The sequence below is a fragment of the Pseudopipra pipra genome, chromosome 11 (genome assembly GCF_036250125.1).
Source record: "Pseudopipra pipra isolate bDixPip1 chromosome 11, bDixPip1.hap1, whole genome shotgun sequence".
Classification (NCBI taxonomy): domain Eukaryota; kingdom Metazoa; phylum Chordata; class Aves; order Passeriformes; family Pipridae; genus Pseudopipra; species Pseudopipra pipra.
The window spans coordinates 7,010,272-7,030,921 of record NC_087559.1 but is presented as its reverse complement, the minus strand read 5'-3'; the positions used below and the strand labels follow the sequence as shown (position 1 = coordinate 7,030,921).

Sequence of the window (20,650 nt, the reverse complement as noted above, 5' to 3'; positions counted from 1 at the left end):
CTCGGGAGGGAAGCTGTTTTGCACACTTGGAGACCCTTTAAGATGCAAATGAACGAGTGACAAACTGGAACTACCCCTGCCCTTAGCAGGGAGATGCTCACCGTGAGCTCTCCACTTTGCATGCAGCCAGCACCTCTAACAAAAGAGGCAGCACCCCCCTGCACATGCAAGACGGCCTCTACACACAGTGAAACAACAAGTTCCTACAGCTGAACAGAATTTTTTAGCATCTCTACACATCCACCACCTAGGAAGCCTGGCAATGCCTTTTCTTCCAAAAATAACAATTCTTCACTCTTATGCTTGAAAACTCTTTGTGACTCAAGTAGCAGAGTTCCTGTAAAACAAATGGGGAGACAGAGGCACAGAACAGCTTGCCCTTGCTGAAAGATTGCCTGCAAAGCAGGGAAAGGCAGGCAGACTTCCCACCTCTCCATTAGCACCACACTAGGGATGCTCACTCGTTTGGCAGGAGTTGCCTCCTTAAGCGGCTCCAGATGAGATGATGAGAACTACCAGCTACAAACGTGGGATTTTTCCTGCCAGCATCCTCTCCTTGCTGAGATCCACACTGCCGTGGTGCAGACCCTTCCAGTCCTATCCCAAATGCCAAGGGGTATGATTTGTCTTCAGGCACAGCCTGGAGCAATAGCTGGTAACATCAGCTCTACCTGCTCCGAGGGCAGCTCTCATGTGCCACCTGGAAATGAATGTGTGCCGTTTGCAAAGGTTTATGATGCTTCCAATTAAAGCAAGTGCCTGTGATAAAAAGCCCAAGCAATCACACAGTGCCCAGTGCAGATTTCTAATTACATACTGATTTTACCCCAGTTCCTAGTGGAGCAAGTCTAAGCCTGGTTTCTACTGATTTAGTCTATTCTCCACCTTGTCGTGTCACACAACTTGAAATAACTTGATTACACCTGGGACAACTCCAGAGCTAACCCAGTGCAGCGGTCCCTGTAATTGCTGGGGTTTTCCCACCACTGGAGGCTATACCAGGGACTATTCCCAGAGCCCAACCTGTAGACTACTCCCATGCAGGCACCTCCAGCTACAAAGGGACATCTCAACAATCTCACTACACAGCACTTAGGGAAACTTAGTTGTGGCAGCAGCACACTCTAGACCTTGGTGAGTCCATGTCATCCATGGGGATTCATTTTCATTTCGAAAGCATTTAAACCACAGCAGAACTGTTGCAGTTTGACAGAGGCTCTAAGTTACACAAACCTCTAAGAGGGCATTTCTTTAAAAAAAGTTGCAGTTACAACATTGTTATGGTAACCACATTGCTTCCAATATAAATCAATTTAATTAAAATGAAACTTTTAAATATTAAGTTAGTTACGAAGAACTTGCAGGAGCATTTTCTTTTTTAAAGGGTATGTCTAACAAAATCCAAAGATTTTAGTTTCCTCTTCTCTAGACATGACCCCTGAGATTGAGATAACATTGACACACCATGAACTGAAGGATGCTAAAACTTGCCATTGTGTTGCAAACTGTCAGCGTCATAACTGTGGCATTAAATCTCCCCTCAGACAGAGCTGGGAGTCGAAGCACACTCACACTTCTGACATTTCAAAACTGCTCCAAACCACCCTGACAGTTTTAGGGTGTTTTTAAACCAACACTGCTTTTCACAGTGTCTGAGGAAACAGAAAGAGCTGAACCTGAAAAATAAGTCAGCCTTATGTGACATTGATTTTCAGTGTCACGAAGAAATACTGCATACTTCCCTCTACGTAATATTTTTATGGATAAACAACAATGTACCACAGAGACAGAAGGGAAAGCAGTACATGCATAGAAATCTCCTTGTCCACTTTCAATCCAGTATCACTCCCCTTACAAGCTGCTGCACACACTCCAGCCTCACTGCACTCCTCCCAGTAGCCCAGAAACTCTTAGGCCCAGGGAATGGTGGGGTCTCAATCCCACTCCCACCCCAACAGGTCTTAAATGTGTGATGTTTAGTGTATCACCTGCAATCACTAACTTTGAATATTTTCACTTGCAGACCTTGTGGCAGCACCCAACTCCCAGGAGTCCAGGAGCACCAGGTACAGGCACCCCTCCAAGAAGTGCTGTTTTGGGGCTGCTTTGCACTTGCTCACCCCCATGGGTGGCACCTCTGCCTGGGAGCACAGGCAGCCACAACGAAAGGCCCCTGGAGAAGTTTAACTGCAGGGCATGTGTGTTCATCTGCATATCTGCCCATGTACCTGTCCTGTACATGTACCATGTACCTGTGCATGACTGCAGAAAAATCTGTGAAGCTCTAGTGTGCACAGATCAGTTTGAGATATCCTGGGAAGCACTGGGACTGGGAATTGGTTGGTGTGCTGCCAGTGGCCAGCACAGTCATCTATAGATGTGTTTACATGTCAGGCTGAGACAGCTTTCAGCACAGGTGGATACTTTTGTGATGGACTAAAATGCAAATGTATCTGACTCACATCCAGAGATAACACTTCCCCATCCAGAGAGCCATTCCTGAAAACAGGGCTCCTGGTATTGACACCTTATCAAATATATCCTTTCCCATAATTCTGCAGCTATGTCTTTCTGTTGAAACCAGGGCTTACACCATGAACCCTCTAACATGACACACTGCAGCCATAGGCTTTCTCTACCAGCCAGCCTCGAATTCCCAAGTGGCCAAACTCAGTGGGAAGGGTCTGGTCTGGTTAGTGAATACATTCCTTCAGTGTATGTCAAAACACAGTCTGCTGCCATTCCAGAGGCTTACAGCTCTTCCTGCATCCCTGCAAGATATTCATCCAGGTAGGTGTCAGAGCACTTTACAGAGACAGAAGCTGTAGCCTTACTTTCTGCTCTACAGTGGGAATGGGTGTCATTTTCAATGCCAGATTTTACTGGATGCAAGATCCAACTCCAGATCCCTGTGAACAGAAAAAGCTTTAAAAAGCTAAACCATCTTTGAATATAAAAGATTTACTGAGAACTATTTCAAACCTTAATTGAGGTTTCTGGGTTGGGTTTGCTGCCTTCTACAGCAGAGGAGAAACTCTGTATATTTTTGAAATACTTTGAAAAGCAAGTGAGGTGAGAGAGCACCCAGGAGTCTCATCCATTTGCATTGTCTCAGCAGTCCCATGACGACACGGATGGTGGGAGCTCACACTGTGATGTCAAATTACAGGCACAAAACAACAGCCAGTGTAAAGTTGTGTGGATGGTGCTGGGACAGACGACTCCTTGTGGAGACCTTGGGAGGAGTTGGAGAAGAGAGGCCATGCCCAGCACATGGCTCATGAAAAGGGGCCTGGAAAGAACCACTATCAACAATAAGCACAGAGGATTTGTCGGGCAGGTTGGTGCCGAGTGTATTTAGGTGCTCTTGCAAATCCCAGCCAAAGCAATACGCCTCCCAAAGCACCAAGAGACAAAACACAAGCTATGAGAGAAGATGGAATTTAAAATCCCTCGGCTAGCCTTCAGGATAAAGGAGATTTTCTATCACAAAAAGCTATCAGTCCAAACAGATGCCCCTTCATAAGATGGGAATACATCTCACTGACAGCATCCAAGTTTCGGCAGCAGAGCTGTTTTTGATCATGGAAAGATGCTTTATTTTTGTCTCTCCGTGGCTACTGGAAGACCATATGGCATGTGCTGACTCAACACAGCCAGAGGAGAATCCCTTTGCACTTGTGTGTTTCTTAGCATCGTTTTAATTAATGTGCTGGTGTCCTACTCCCTAAGCTTTGACCCTACTCTTTCGACACTTGCCCAGCCGTGCTGAGCAGCCTCTCCTGTCACTACACCACCGGTGTCACAGCTACAATCTCTCTCCCTTCTCCCATTAGCAGTGATGAAACTGTCACTGGCACATCCCTAATGGCAACTTCCTTGGCAGCAAGCCATCCAACACCAATGATGAGAAAGAGGAGTCAGCCTGCTCAATCTTTTCAAGACCCTTCAGTGCAACCAGCCCTGCAGACCCCTCTACTCTCTGTCTCAGTCCCAAACGAGAGCCCAGAAAGCCTCCTGCCCACCACCCCTTCTTCTGAAAGAAGGTAGTTCAACAGAAACCAGCACAATTCACAATTTATGTAAACAGGCTGTTTTCATACCAGTTGCTCAAGCTATTACTAATATTTCGTCAGCCACATATTTGTCTACTTGAAGCCCACGGCAAAACTCCCTGCCATTTCAAAGAGTGCAGGATTTTGCATTCCAGGCTGACAGCAAACATTTTTGAGGGCCACTTTTTAATGGGGCACAGATTTCTGCTGAGGTTTGGCTAGTCTGCACCAGCTGAAATGTAACTGTATAAAGGATCAGATGCAAAAGGAGCCAAAAGCTGCAAAACCAGTCAAAGCAGGAGTAAAATGGTAGAAAACTGTATAAAAGCCGGTAGGAACAGCTGCAAAAGCAGTCAAAGCAGGGATAAAATGGTGAAAAAGGATAAAAACATGGCTCCCCTTCTTTTCTCCCTCCTTTCTAAATCACAGTTTTGGAGGAAGAAAAACACCTCTGGAAGTGGGATCCCAGCTGTGCCTCCACAGAAATACAGGAGGCAATAAACCCATGCAGAGGTATTAGATTTTTCCTTAGCTCACTGTTGAATGGATGCCTTTTAGAGCACTTTGCCCACAAACCAAACCTGTGCCCGGCTCCTCCTTGGTTCCCATCCTAGCTCATCTATGCCAGGCAAAGCCACCCATCCCCAGAGCACACAAGGGTTGGGGACAGACAAAAAGGGGATTTCAGCCCATTTGGGCAGCCCAGCTGCTTTTCCCCATTTCACCCACTGGCACTTCCCCTCCGTGCACTTACTCGGGCCTGTTGCACTCTCGTATCGCCGTCTTTATGCCGCCACCGCAGGTCCTCGAGCAGGTCCCAAAAGGGCTCCATGTCCCCCATGCTCCGTCTATCACCGGTGCCTCTCGCTCTTTGGGCACACACATCCCAAACCGGCAGTGCTGTGTGCAGGGAAACACGGGAAAGGTGGGTTTGCGTTGCTTTTGCACCATGAGCCGACCAACAGCCCCCAGCCCGGGCAACGACTCAGGCTCGCTCATTTCCCAGCCACACACAATGATTTTGCAATCAAATAAAGCTGAACTTCTCTATATATCTTTTCCGTCACCCCGGTATTTTAGTTTCTCTGCACCCTTAAATGGCAAAGTGAAGGCAAGGTGCTGAGTCCATGGAATGATTCATGGGATGAAGACTGAGGACAACAGCAACCACTGAACATTCCCTGTTTACTGGTGCTGAACAGCACGGCAAAGCTCATGGCACTGGCTTTTCAAAAAGCTGCTTATCTGATTTCCTGGAGAGCTGCAGGAACTGTGCCGTGTCAGGGGAGGAGACAGGCAATAAGGACAAAACACCAGGGAAACCTCAAACCTCCCCACAGCTATCCAAAGCAGGAAAGGAAACTTCCAAATCTAAAAGGCAATTAAAATAGAAAAATGAATTCCTCAATCCAAAGTCTTTTTTTTTTTTCACTCAGTCATAACATGGGACTTGCCAAGACCTGGTCAACACTTTTGTTTTTTAGCTATGACTCTTGTTTTCTTTTGTTTGGAAAACTGCATAAAGTCATCATGGCAAGCCCCCGTCCCCGTTCTCATGGTATAAATTGTGTCCTTTGGGGTATGTTTGCAAGATTGACTACACAGATTTTTGGAGAGGTGAGCTCTAGGGGAGAGTCACCTTCCAGCCCCACCAGAGTGGATGGAAAAATGTCCCCAAGACCCATGAGAGCAGGACTTCCCTCTCACTGAACAGTGCTCGCTAAAGTGGATTTAAACACAGAGACATGCAGATACCTAAATCTTTGCAATTATAGGAAGCCCAAACATTGCTGACTGCTCACAGAATAGAAGAGGCTACAGACTTACAGAAGAATATAGGTAGAGCATCATTAAAATATTCCCTTGCAATATTTCACTGGATCAAGCAGGGAAACACCTGATGATCTTTATGGCAACAGGGTCAAATCTACTGATGTACAGTGTTTTTCCAGCCCTTTCACTAATAGCACAAGGTTGTGTCACAACACACACACCATGAGCTCGTGCCCCTTTTTTGGACATCCTTATGAGCCACTTTAGATAAAGCTGTTTAGGAAAACAGAGCAAAAGCAAGCTGTCATAGGGCTGTGCATCCAACAGCCAGCTCTGCAGCACGCTGAACACCTTCTGCCATGATGGCTGACCTGCTGCACTGCTTTGCTGATGAAGAAAGCTGGTCTTGGGTGCATTTGCCCACAGGCATGGTTTGCAGGACATCTGAAGAACTCATAGCTTGAGTCCTACATGTGATGTTTGCTCAGAGACGAGCATGGTCTTTGGGCTGCAACATGCCCTAGATTTGCTTCCATCTGAAGATTTGATTCCCCAGACAAAAAACTGGCTAAAAACCATCTGCTACAGTAAAGGACAGCAATAAAATCAGCTGCAATGCCTCTTTCTTTGCTGCAGGACAAACCCTTATGATACACAACTCCTCCTGGCACTAGAGGTTGAAAACCTGAAGGCTGGGGACCCCTAGGCCAGCCCTGTACAAGGACAAAGAGGTCCCACAACTATCATCAAAGTACAAAAATACATGACACCAACCCAACAGAGCTGTCCCAGAGGAGAACTTCTCGCAGCAACATCGATGCTCACAGCTAAATATATAACCAGAGTCATGCTTGGCACCACTGACCCAGAGAAGATGACTGAATAGCTAACTAGTGAATGAACACAGCTAACAGACCGTGACATGACCTATATGTTTCCCATCCCATGGTTGAGAATTAACCAGGAAATCACCTGCATCCGTTGATTTTATTAAAAATTGGGGGGTTGGAGGTGATGGCAATTCAAAGGTGGGGAAAAGAGCAGCTGTTTTAAATAAACAGCAAGATTAGCTTATGGAAATGCAATGGTGTTTCTTGGAACCACACTGTGAACAGTCTGGCTGCGCAACCTCTGTGCCTTTCGCATTTTAAAAATAATTTCTATGTTGAGATACAACAGAAAAACTAAAAAGCTTGCCAGGATTCTCTTTCCTATGAGCTTACAGATCACAGAATGAAGAGAATAAAAGGGGTTTTGTCTGGAGCAAATTCAAAATATCTTAAGACACACAGCTGAGCAGGAGAGCACTGGCAGGGATGGGAGACACTACAACAGACTTTCCTTTCCTTTGTCTTGCCACTGGAGTCCCAGATAATTCACCAAATCCAGCTCCCATCCTTGGGCTGACTGGCTGAATAGAGTAGCAGGGGGCAGACAAGGGCTGTGAAGCTCCATGCATGCATAACAGATACGCTACCTGCTGCCATACGGCAGGAGACACAAACGATTACTATTCCTCTCTACTCTTCTGCTATCATTCTCTAAACAGCCCTGAAAACCACAAGAGAGAGAGAAAGGCCCAAATTTACGACCCTCTTTATTTTCTTTCAGTGATTTACCTCCACCCAACAATGAGCTGGTGCTGTGAAATGGTAAAACCACCCGATGGTGCTCGCCCACCAAAGCCAAACTCTGAGCTGGGCTTATGGCTCGATTAAGCAAAACCAAATTCAGTGTTCTCACATGCAAAATATGTGTAAGTTAATACTCTTGTGTTGTTTTAGTGTCCTTGATTTAGGAGTAAATTTAGAGCCCGGTTAAATCTACATCCCAGTAGTTTTAGTTAGATTTTTTTAGCTATTCAGGCTCCCTCATTTCCAAAGATATCTCCATAAAAAATGGCATGGTATTTTCTCCATCTGCCAACCCATACATCACAGGCTTTAAACACACAGACTTGAGGCATTAGTCAGCAAGCACCAGTTTGATGGGGCTCCTGGCCACAGCAGAGTACCAAAATAGCAATTTATTCCTAGGAAAAGAACTCTGGACTCGCACCTCAGCACTTTACAAGCCCAAGTAAACACCAAAGAGGAGAGAGTTTATGATGATCCAAACTTTAACATTGAATTAGACCAATACACAGATACAAGAATTACTCTGTAAAGCCCTTTTGTGAGAACACATTCAAATGCCTGAAATCAAGTAGGCTGCATTAGCTTTTCTTAAGAGCCCATCTGTTCTCAGCTGAGAAGTTCAGGTCACACTTGTCTAATTTGTCTAAACTTGTCAAATTGTCTAAATTTGTGGGCTGAAATGTTTTTGCTCACACGGTCTTTATTAAGAGCCATGCAGCTGGACAGTGCCTCTAGCATGACATGGGGTAACTGAGGGAGTGCTAATCTGCTCAATTGCAGTTGTTTGCACATCACTCTGGTCACATCCAAGGGTAACTGCAGGTTTGTTGGAAGAAAATTGCAGCCCAGATTTTTGGAATTTCAAGAAAATAGTAATTTCTGACCTTCCAGCGGTGAGCAGACCCCAAGCTCACCAACAGAGAAATTGAGGACACAAGGTCTCAAGTCACAGGGACTCCACAGATAACTAAGCTTTATCCTGTGCCTCAAAACAGGGGGGATTTCACACAAAAACATTAGAGATTCCAACCACATCTCTAATGTGCATTCTCAACAATAAAAACAAACATGTTGACCGCACTTTTCCCTAAGAAAGGAAGGCAAATTGATCCATGATGCTCATTGTCCTGAAGGAAATCAGTTAAGTGTCATTGAACAATCAAGTTTTCAGATGCATGCAACACAAGATTAATTACCAAAGAGTTCCACAGCCTGTATGGAAAATTATATCTAAAATAGCATCCAGAATTTTTATTAAAATATATATGAAAGACTATGATTTAAAACTTTGACTCTTTCTAAAGAAAACTTATTAATATTATTATTATTGTTGTTGATTTTAAGAGCCAGAAAAGTAAAATTTTAAGCTGTACCATGTAGAATAACATCACACTATTTTTACTAGAACCAGATGGAGAATAGTTTTGTTCAGACACAAATGATGAGAACCAGTTAGCATTTTTATTCAAAAGCTTCAGCATTTCAATAAAAGAAAAAGAAAAATCATCTAACTACTTTTCTCCAGATCTGAACAACTAAAAATTAAATACTTACTCTAAAAACCACAATGCTAGCTGGAAATTAACATTGCACATGGAAATCAAAAGTTTCTATGAATTACTGCCAAAAATGTTCCATACAGAAAATGTCAACCAATTCTATATTTTACTCTGAAGTTGTCAAGATGAGAAGCCAGCTGACAAGTTTATGTTACACAAAATTACTAATTGCTCACATCACATAGCAGATTTCTAACAAAAGCTTAGGGAAGCTTTGCAAAAGTTTTGCTCAAAAGTTCACTCAAGGGCATTAATTTAAAAAGATAAGCACTCCAGAAGGAATACCTGCTTTAAACAATGTTATGCCAAGCAGTCAATTTTAATCACATTATCTGGGCTAGAGATGATCCAGGCACAACAGGCTTAAAACACATGGAGCTGCTTTGGGCTTCCACCCTTGCAGTCAGGGCTGTACCCCACACAGCTGGCTCTGGGATAGGATGATTTTGACTGATATGCTTAGCTGAGCCCTAGGAAATACAGCTACGAGGCACAAACCACCAGGTACTACAGACCTTTCCAGGCTCACATTCTGTCCCATCGGCCCAAGGCGTGTGCTGGGTTCGACATCCCTTGTGAGCACCATCGACGTTGATACACCAAAGTCGTCGACACTGCATCTGCTTAAATGATTGAAAAGATCAAAGTATTAAGTATGAGCCACAGGCCTTACCAGATAGATGATTCTTTATGAAATTATCCCCCTAGGATTTATCACTAACTCACAAGCTTGACAGTAAGTTGATGGATTGTGAGCCTGCCATTCATCCAACCCCAAGAGACCTTATTTTGCTCTGGCAAAAGTAGGAAAAAAAAAGGTGCAAAATTTCACTTACCATATAGGGGCACACTTGAGATCCGGGTCCAAAAATTAACTCACATTGTTTGTTGACATCATAAATCAGCCCTGGGAGCTGCTGAGGCAACGTGTAAGTTCTTGATGAAGGTTCATCAAGCAAACACTCTCCATAACCAGTGCTACAACACAAATCAGAAAAATGGTGTTAAAACAGGAGGCAGTGAGATTAAATCCCATTGGTGTTTGCCCAAATTAGCCTTAGGGCAGCTGCACACCACATTTGCCATATTTAACAAGCACTACAAGAGCTACTGCAAACTCAAGCACAGGAGGGTATGTTACTCATCCACCACCACCCCTGTGCTGTGACAGCAACCATTCACCACAGCACAGACAGCTACCCAGGCAAAAGCATTTCTGAATGTGCACAACCTGCATTTAGTTGCTGAGCAAGCACTGGTACATTTTATAAAGAATTCAGAAAGAAAAATCATTGATTAGCAGAACTGCCCAAGGGACTGAGCTCCTGGATTTGCCAAAACACCATTGTGGCTCTTGTTCTGTTCCACATCAGCACACACAGGAAGACATCACGGCAAAACAGGTGATCACTATGCATCAAACTGACCCGTGGGCTCCTGGAACGGTGTTCCCACCATGGATTAGTGCCAGGGCTTTATCTTGACCTGTGGAGCAGAAAGGCAGATTCAATCTGCCTTCTAAAACACAGCTCCGTATCTGGGCCACGGGGCTTGGAAAAGTCACTCTTCAGGTTTGAGGGGCACACACAGTCCTTAAAAGCAATATCCATGTGGGAAGACTTATTCTTCCCCATCGAGAGGCCGGTCCTCGCCAGCCTATCAAGAGGCTGAACCGGCAGGGACTGGATGCCAGGGGTGCATTCCTGCTCTATGCAAAGGATGTGTGCACACACAAATCCCTCTGATTTCCTCTAAATGCTGCACTCTAGGACTTCAGAATTACTGAAGAACTCCACGAGACACATGCACATGTAAAAACAGCCCAACACATGCATATGCAAGGCCTTACTCCAGAAATTCAGTGATGTATTTCCTACTGCATTTTGACCACATCCAGGGATTGGTGTAGAAATTCAGTGTTGGTGCCATGACGTGCTGTTGATTTTTACCCCCATCTTCCTTGCACTTAAGATTGTCATCGTGTGGCATGTTAAAACTAAGAGAAAAAGAGCAGAGAAAAGTATGTCAAGTATTTAGCATAGCAAGAGCAACACTGTGAACTAAATGCAAGCAAACCCAAGAATTTTTCCTAGATACGCTGCTGACAGATATTACAAAATAAAAGTATTAATATGCACATATTCACAAGTGTCAACAAACATTGCTTAAACAGGGTTCCCAGCACTCATGTGCAAAAAGCTGTGCAGCACCCTGCTAAGCTCTCCACACCGTGACTGCATATATTTAGCCAGACAAATCCTCAAGGGAGCCTGGAGCAAGACGCAATTCCAGCTGCAGTTTCCTGTTCAGCTGATGGTTGCTATCATGCAGACAGGCTGGAGTCTGGCTCCACCTTCATAAAAATGGCAAATACTCTGGAAGTGAGCCACAGAGCCAGGAGCTGATCTGAAGGAGTAAGTTTCTGAAGGAGATGAATGACTCGAGCCCACCAACCACTGCTGGCTGAAGACCCTTGGGCACACCGGCAGTACCCTGTGTGGGATGCGAAATGTTTTCTAATGCTGTTGAATGCCTTGGGCCATGCTGTTGCCTAAATAGCCTTGCACCAGGGATAGACTTGGCTCTTACATTTATGTGGCAGGTTTACAAAATGCCATCAAGCATTGATATCAGCAGAAATCCAAGCAAAGTTTGCAGCACATGACACCTTGAAGAATGTGGTAAATACACTAACGGAGACAGAACGGCTTAGAGCACTGTGCTGTTTGAAGTGGAGAAGGGGAAATGACCTGGTGTGATCCTGTATTCCAAGGCTGGGGAGTTTATATTCCATTAACATGACTTCCAACAAACCACCTTTACTCTCTATAAAAGGGCACAGAGGCATTTCCTGCTTTGGAGCACCGCTAACCCCTCCTGTAGCTGCCCTGCAGCTATGGGGCAGCATTAGTGAAGGAATTAGCCACAGGTTAGGTGTGGGGAATGCCAAACCTTTGGGGACTTTCTGTCAGGAAGTGTCATTTAAACAAATACTACTGCGGTTAAAAATAGAGTCTCAGCCAGCTCTCTGTGAAGAAAAACGGAGTTTAAAACAATGAGAGATCTGTTCCCAAGTACTCAGGCATCCCACACTTACAGACCCCCACTGCAAACCAGGCGTGAGATGGCTTGGGACTGAACCAGCTGCCTAAGGGTTGTAGCCACGGGGTAAAGGACTATGTGATCTAAGATGATTTTTCTCACTACCTGTCTCAAAAAATGTCAAAATCAGTTAAAAGAAATTTTCACTGGAGGAGGTGTATCTTGAATGACAGCATCTCTGTTGGGGATGTCCAGCAGCACAAGACTTTCCCTGGGAAACAGTTCAGGTGGTGGGTCAGGCTCACTTATACAGCCCCATCACCTCCCAGATGCCCTGGGTAAATTCCACCTTCACACACACCTGCTGCACTGCCTTCAGCAGCACCACACGAAGCTGTGGGATGAACTGTGGCAGGCTGAGGACCTGCTCTCAGAGGAGACTTCAGTCTCAAAAGGCAGTCAAAATGTGCCTGTGTCCCTCGCCCGGGTCCTCCCCTAGGCACCCAGCACCTCCTAGCTCCAGCCAAATCCTGGCTAGTCCCAGTGGCTTGGCTAGGACACCGTGTCTGCTGAGGCAGATTCTGCTGACATCCACATGTAGATATGAGAAGACACAGTAATAAGGGACATTTTGTTAGCTCTCGTCCCTTGCTTAGGTGCTGCCTGGGGTACTCTGTCATTCATCCTCCCCAAAACATGGCCCTGTTGGGTTTTGCTGCTCTCAGATAGGCTTTGGAGCACCCCACAGTTTCATCTTCCTCAGTGGTGCATCTTCTACCCAGGTACATTTATCTCCTCTCAGATAATTTAGGCTCAGCAGGTACCAATTCCCAGCCTGGCTGGCAAGCCCTAGTTAGCACAAATCTCGGGCTATTTAAATGTAAATGTATTTACATAAAACATACACATGGCCAAGTTCATGTGCTATTGTGAAGGCAGTGCTCAGTCCATTATCTTCACTAATTGAACAGCTCCTGTATGGGTCACAGACTGTGCCCAGCTCTGCCAAACCTAGGAGAGAACAAAGAGGATTATAATAGAAAAAGAAATGTCACCCATGGTTCAACACAGGCAACTAACATTGTCACTACAAAAAAAGTTGCTAAAAGACAAAGAAAAGGTTTCTCTTACCCAGAGTATCACATTTGTTGTGCGCTCTACAAATATCCTGTCTGAAAGCAGAACAGACCTGACACATTAATTTTCAATGCAGCAGTGAGTTAAGGTACAAGTACAATAACAGCAGTCAAAACCAACTATTGGTCCTTCAAGGGACCTTCTCATGCAGGTTTGCCACATCATCCAGAGTCCAAATTAACCCCCTACTATAGTCAGAGTTTTTCATCCTATGCTGAACCCATGGGCAGACTTTAGACAGTCCTGAATCTCTCAAAGTCATCTATTGCTATGGTGGACACATCATCCCAATTCTGCTCACAGTTACACCACTCCCACAATTGGAAATGTCCTTACACCCACATCAAAACCTGAACATTTCCCATAGCTGGATGTGTTACACACTCACAGTCTCTGACACACGACTGGCTACAGTTGTTATGAGAATATTCACCACACCTGGTAACAAGCACGGCTGTATCATGTTGAAGGTGACTTCCTTCTGGGTGGTTCTGGGATTGCTGCCACTGGCAGAAGTTTTTTAATGTAGTTTGGGCGTTGTAAGATATTGCAGGACCATCCTGATAAGCAACACACAGAAAGCAGATATTTTAATTATTCATCACAATGCTCACTACAAATGCCATTGCCAAACAGAAGGTGAAGAAAATCACTTCCATTACCTGCTCATTATGTATCACGACCAATTTCACAATAACAATATTAATTAAATTTCCAATGCTTGGATCTTTGTAGATAGAAGCCACCTGTTGCAAAAAGCAATATTCGAAATTATTGCTAACATTCAAGGAAACAAACAATTAAGAGAACACAATCATGTTTGCCATTTTATAACTGTTTTTCTCCTGAGCTGCTCTTCTACCCCACTCAGCGCTCTGATGCTGTTTGGAGAGACCTCCTGCCAGAAGCACAATTTTAGAATGAAACAAACCTGCTGGTATCACAGAAACCCAGCATTTCCTTTTGCTTTATCACACATTTCACTAAATTACAGGATCATTCTGCTCTGACATTCAAAGACCACCAACCAAGACTGTCAAAAGCAACTTTCTCGAGTGCCTGATTTTGACGTGGACAGTTTCAGACCACATATTCACTGCACATCTACCCTCAAACAGGATGAACATCCCTCTAGTGACACAACTGTGCAGGATACCCCCTTCCAGTCACTCTGCATCTACAGAGCTGCTTATTTGGGGACTGCACTACTGCATCCTAGTACCAGCAGCTATTAAAATGCTCGTCCTCAGCCTGGAAAGCCAACTCTACAACTATGCCAAGGATCAGGGTGACCACAGGCTTTTTCTCCTTGCAAGAGCAAGGGAGGTGAGGCAACTGCATAACCTATGAGCATCAGTCCCCTGGAAAGCACAGTGCCCAAAGAACCTTTTTAAATTCAGCTTTTTCACATGAATTTAAATAAAAAGAAGAGTACGGTATGTGGACTAAAGGGCCAGTGATATTTCTCATGCTGCCTGGCATTCAGAAAGATGGGAGAGGTGTGGGAAAGATTAGGAAACATGATGGGTCTAGGAAAGAAGACTCCAACCAATATTTCCCAGCCAAATTTTACCAATTTTTACTGTAATCCCAGCATTATCTCCATGCCTAGCCAAGGCAAACTAATGGCGTTGCACACGAATGCAGCAGAAAGGGGCTCTGTGACCACTGGAGAACGATTTGTGGGTGGATCTGCTCCCCCTGGTTGAATACTCACTATTGACATCAGTGTTAAGACATAGTGCTGCAGGTTGGCTCCATGGTAGGCGACCATCCTGCTGTCAGCCACCACCATCACCTCCACAAACCGCGGGTAGGAGAGGAACCGCTTCGTTCTCTTGTGGCTCTTCTTTTCACCGACGGTCCCAGTCTTGTTGCTATCACCAGAAAAAGAATTCACTTCCAGGTTGTGTTTCAACATCTCCACGTCAGATAATATGCTGCTTTCTGCCCACTGTCTTCTCCAGTGTTTCCGCTTGTTCTTTTTGTGACTGTGCTCATGATCTGTGGTTAAAACACAGATAAAAACAAAGTACATTCTGGAGTGAATAAAATACCACATGTATGTTATGTCAAAATACCTATTATTACTTCAACAAAGAGTTAGCAGCTAACTGAAAGAGAAGCATTCTGTGGAAGCTCACCATGTAATCCAACATCCAAGGCTTAAATTTTAAAGTCATCCTGGGGAAGCCACTGGCACTTAGAGGTGGACATTCCTGTCAAGGCTTCCCTGCAGCAGAGCTGTCTCCTTGCCTGTGCAGGAGGGATGGAGCCTGGTGATGGTAATTAGCCACCACAGTGGCCGTGTGAGGATTCTGGGCACGTCCAAGGTGGCCAGGAAACCACAGGAAACAAAGGTCCAAATCCTGTATTTCTAACTCAGGCATGAAGGACGGCAGGATTTGGCCTTCATAGCGAAGCAATTATATATGATTTATTTCTGTCTCTAACAATAACACGGCTGGGCTTCAGTTCCCCCCCTCCCTTTATTATTCTGTGCTACAGGAATGGTAAAGGTCATCTAATAGCACAGCTGCCACTGGCGAAAGAATAGAATTCAGGAAGTTTCACATATACTGCTTTTGATATTCAATTAGGCCAAACATAAAAGCAGCCTGAAAATATACTCCATGCTGATACAAAGACGACAAAGTGAAGAGGGAGAACAGGCAAATAAAACATATGGAACATGTACAATTAAGATTTACCATCTGATTAGTATGTAATTATAGCATTATTTAAATGTAAGAGCAAAATCAGTCTTATTTGATGCCACTTAATTTTTAATCAGTTCATCATAGGAAGTAGCTAATTGAATGTGATTCATCCATGAGAGACTGTTCGTTTCTGCATTTAATATAAAGCCAGATCTGAACTACTCATCTACAACTCCAGGCTACAACCCTCACGCTCTTTGTAGCTTTAGTTTAATTTCTTCACGGTGGTGAAAAATATCAGATTTCCGTATCTGACCCACTGAGTAAGTTAGAGGAAGCATAATATTAGGGAACAAAGGAATATTCAATGCTCAAACAAGATTGAAATGATAGGAAACTTCTTAGTTATTTTTCCTGGGTAGTTTCCTTTTAGGAATAGTTGTAATAATTTCCAAAAAGAAATACATTCTCTAATATCACGGCAGGCAAAGGAGATCAGCCAGCTTCTACCTATGTGAAAAATACTATCCTTTTGCCCTATGTGTAAATAGGCAACAGAGTATTTAAGAACTAAATCCTGTTTACTGTGAACTACCAAAGTCCTATAAATTCTTCTTTCTTGATATAGTCCAGACCACCTTAATACAGCAGAGAGTCCGCAGTTATTTGAGTAAGAATTCGAGAAAGCCAATGGCATTTGTGGTTATAATTGGATTGCCCTAGTTCCTCTGCTCTAATCAATGCCCTTGTGTTGGCAAGGTTGTGCTCTCATGCTGGCACAGCTTCGTGGGCAACCATGACATTATCCTGACTCATTCAGTGCCAATCAGTGTGGGAAGCCAACTATGCATACAAATAACTTAAAGGTGAGAAGAGGACCAGACTGAGGAGAAAGCGCTAACCTCAGTCCTTCAGCCAGTTCCCCTCCTCTCTGCACCCTCAGCCAGCCACTTGACTTTCCCTTTTAAATAACTAACTTCCAAAAGGAGCAGGTGCTCAAGGAAAAATGTGTTAAGGATGAGGAGGTGCTCAGCGAGGCTCTGAGGACTGTGGTGTGAAGCCAGAGCTCTGTACCATCCTCTACCATGGCTCCACAGAGCCCCAGATGGGACAATGAGGCTCAGGTGCCTTCTTCTCTGGCCTACCTAGCAGAGGGAGGTTAGATGGCAAAAGAAGAGGGAAACGCAAAGGATTCTTTGCGGACACCTATTACACAGGAGGTGTATAAAAGAAATTAACTGATATTCACTGGGCTTGCAATGAAAACCTGCAGCTGGTATCGCACACGAAAAAAACCCAACAAATCCACCCATAACCCAGAGAGACCCACGTGAGATGCAATGTCTGGTTCCAAGAGCCCTGACCTGACCCACCATGCAGGAAAATCAGAGCCCAACACAGCCAGGTATGCCCAGCACAGAGCAAAAACTACCTTCCTTTTTGTTGCAGAGATCTGGCACAGTGTCACAGAGTCATTTAGGCTGGAAAAGACCCTTAAGATCATCAAGTCCAATCATTAACCTAATGCTGCCAAGTGTCAGTACAGTATCAGTGTTCTTCCCCCATCCAGCACACAAATCAGATAAATCATCCCTTCACAAACATCCAGGCATGATGCCACTCCAGCGCTTGGAGCATGTTATTTGGACAGGTCATGTATTGTGTGTTTGCCAACCTGGTTACTGGAAAACTAGGCACCAGTGATGTGGAAGCACTGCTCATGAAGCCACTCCTGGACTTTGATAGTAGTGAGATGTTATCTTCACCCATCTTTCTTGCATATAACTACACTCAGAGACGGTGCACATTCACCTGTAAAAACCTGAATGCTAATGGCTGTGCACTGCTCTCAGCCCATCCATAAAACCCCCACATCATTAATGGAAGCTGCACACAATCACTGCCAGTACTCTGTGTACCTGATGCTGGTGATATCCCGCTCCACTACGATGGCCACAACAGCAATGCTCTGACTGAATGGTGCAATGTGCTGCCCTTTGATCAGACAGAAGTGAAAATCTCTCGCATTACACAAGAAAACTGCAATTTTACAGCTACAGCTTCCTACTGCCACACACATCACCAAAAAAAAAGGGTGTGATATTTTTTCCAACTTGTTTTCCTTTTTTTTCCTATTGTGTTAACATATTAACAGAAATCAAGAAGAAAAATGGTTTGCTTGGCAGGCTCTCAATTCCTGCAATGACCTGAAAAACATCTACCTACACATGGCAGTAATTGGATGGGTTTAAGCAACAAAACATTTTTTTTAATTTGCAGAAAAATCAAACCCCAGTGAGTAGACAAACCCTTTAAACTATGCAAACTACAGATCAATAATTCAAGTATCAGAGGAGCCCATGCACTGATTCAACAGTTCATATTCATTTGAGAGGTGGATAAAGGCTGCTGGCATAATGTCCATTTTACTGCATGCTTTACTAAGACAATCTACGCTATTTCCACTGTCTTTAAAAGACCTGGAGGTGTATCTTAATTCTTTTTCTGCTTGGTTTCTCCTTTGTAATGTGGGACTTAAAATAGAGACCAAATTCTGTGACAGGGATATTCCCTCCTGATGGCATCTTCCCACTCCTGCTATTTATTTTTGCTTGTGCAAGAAGCCTCAGCCCAGAACTCATTCAGCTGATTTATGGATGACTCCTGCTGATTAATGTACTTTGGATCTATCACAAGAAAGAGGGCAGGTAAGACTCTGGCCCTACATGAGTACTTTGCCTGCATGAAAGGGTGACAGGGCAGTGTCAGGAACCGCTTTTGAAATAGTAACTATTGTTACATTAAAATCAAAGATTTAAAGAAGGAACAATACCTTAACCCAGCAGTTCTAATCCTTTCCATTTCTACGTTAACTTGTCCTTGGAATAGAAAGCAATTTGCTCAATTAAATAAGACATGTAACAATTCAAGCAATTCCAGTTCAGCTCCAAGTTCATAAGAGTTGCACATAGCAGAGGAAAAAAAAATGTAAAAGAGAGAGAGAGAGTAAGCAAGAGAGGGGCAAAAAAATCTATTCCTTGAGCTAAAAACATTAACATCGCCTCCCTGCTAGAAAAAGAGTGTGATCCTTTCAAACCAACTCATGACAATAACTTTTCTGAATGTGTGACCTAGGATTTCTAACAAAGTTTGCTGCTCAGTGATTGGCCCACAACACTCCTAGACCTGCTCTGATCCAGCTGGGCAGATGAGAAAACTATCATTTGGAAGCTAATTATTTATTGCACACCACCATAAAGCAGATCAAAATTCAGCTGAGCTCCCTCAGGGCAATCAGTCAGCATGTGACCCATCTCCCTTGACTTGGGCAGGAGCCCCAGCAGCAAACCCTGCCCAAATGCATCGGTACAAGTTCCAGCTACAGTGGCTGGCTGGAATTTACTGCCTCTAGCTGGTACAAAAGCAGCTGTCTAAGTGACTGCCATCATTTGGAAAACAGAGGGGAGAGGCAAAATGGATTTTCCTTCATGCAGAGATCAGACTGGCTGAAACCAAGCCAGATTTTTAGGCTCTTCTTGCCAGGAAAAAGGATGGAAGCTGGCTCCTCTTTAGGACACAAACAGGTCCTAAGCTGGACCAAAGGATTCTTCTAGCCCTGGCTCTGTTTTAGTTCTCTATCAGTATGTTTTATATCTCTATCTACCTTTCAATATATCTCCAGATATATCTCAGATGGATTTGCATGAGGCCAAATTCTCACCTCTGTTACTGTGGGGGTGCTGTTGTAGCAAGCATAAACCAGAGCTGAACACACCTTCTCTGACAGCAGCTTCGCAGACAACAGCCAGGGATGGAAACAATAACAGGGGACCAGCTGCTGCCTTACTCTGTACCACACTGATATGACCAGTTCTATGAGCAGGACTAATCCTGCCTTCCCTCTGGATAGCTCCTTGACTGTGCAATCAGAGCTGCTGCTATAGATGGAAAGGGAAAACAGATTTTATTGACAGAGATGAGATAATGGCCTACATCAGAAGGGAAATGAAGGATCCAGGCCAGCTGGGATCCAGAGAGAAAGATATTCTGCACTAAGGGTGTAAATGAAAGTTTGCTCAATTTCTCTAATCTGCAAACCAGAAAGTGTTCAACTTTTAATTAACCTGAACCCACTCAACAGAGACCAACTAGGGTTTCAACCTTTGTCAGCAAGAACTGCACAAAACTGCACAGATCAAGCTTTCATGGTTGGAATAATGGCAATGCAGTAAAATATCTGCACTCTCACAAGTGCCACTCTTGGAGCAATACAAAGGAGGGAAGCTGTGATTTCCCCATGTTGTTCATACTTTCCTTTGAATTAGGAAACAGTCTGGTCTCAGAAGAGTTCCCTCCCAAGCTGTTACAGGAGGATCAAAATCTTGGGCTTCTAAAAAGATCTCTCCTTTGCTACCAAAAGAAATACTTGTATGGATGAATCATAAGCCCTCATGAACCAGGCACTCCTGCTTGTTAACTTTCTCACCCTTACTCCACTTTGAACTTTGCACATACTCTTCAGTAAGTGGTTTCCTAAGTGTCCAGATGGAGCAACGTTCAGGTTCTCAGACAGGTCCATGTCTAGGAGCACCTGCTGCTGAAGTCAGTCCCACATGTCAAGCCTGGAATTTGTGTTTGCAATATGTAAAAATATTAAGGCCAGAAAGCACGGCTACATAGCTATGAGCAGTTCAGAGTGGCATGAAGCATCACTGATGGAAAAATCAACAGTTCCACCCCTATTCACCCACTGCAACCTCTGGTGGCTTTGGCTATAGACACCTCAG

General features: G+C 44.2%; 1 protein-coding gene across 8 annotated transcripts in view; it reads right to left on the bottom strand.

Annotated features, from left to right (window-relative positions):
• Positions 1-20,650, bottom strand: part of ADAMTS9 (ADAM metallopeptidase with thrombospondin type 1 motif 9) — an 83,673-nt gene that overhangs the window by 52,768 nt on the left and 10,255 nt on the right. For 6 of the 8 annotated variants that reach the window (XR_010433413.1, XM_064667284.1, XM_064667286.1 and 3 more), the window contains 9 exons: positions 14,921-15,207; positions 13,866-13,949; positions 13,642-13,763; positions 13,198-13,238; positions 12,972-13,077; positions 10,874-11,020; positions 9,861-10,002; positions 9,540-9,647; positions 4,810-4,955 (listed from right to left, as the gene is read on the bottom strand). Coding sequence is in view for 7 of the 8 variants with exons in the window: in XM_064667284.1 (XP_064523354.1) it covers positions 4,810-4,955; positions 9,540-9,647; positions 9,861-10,002; positions 10,874-11,020; positions 12,972-13,077; positions 13,198-13,238; positions 13,642-13,763; positions 13,866-13,949; positions 14,921-15,207 (1,183 nt within the window). In the remaining variant the exon portion in view is untranslated. The remainder of the gene's footprint in view (positions 1-4,809; positions 4,956-9,539; positions 9,648-9,860; positions 10,003-10,873; positions 11,021-12,971; positions 13,078-13,197; positions 13,239-13,641; positions 13,764-13,865; positions 13,950-14,920; positions 15,208-20,650) is intronic. The other 2 variants (XM_064667285.1, XM_064667287.1) reach the window with 1 other exon arrangement.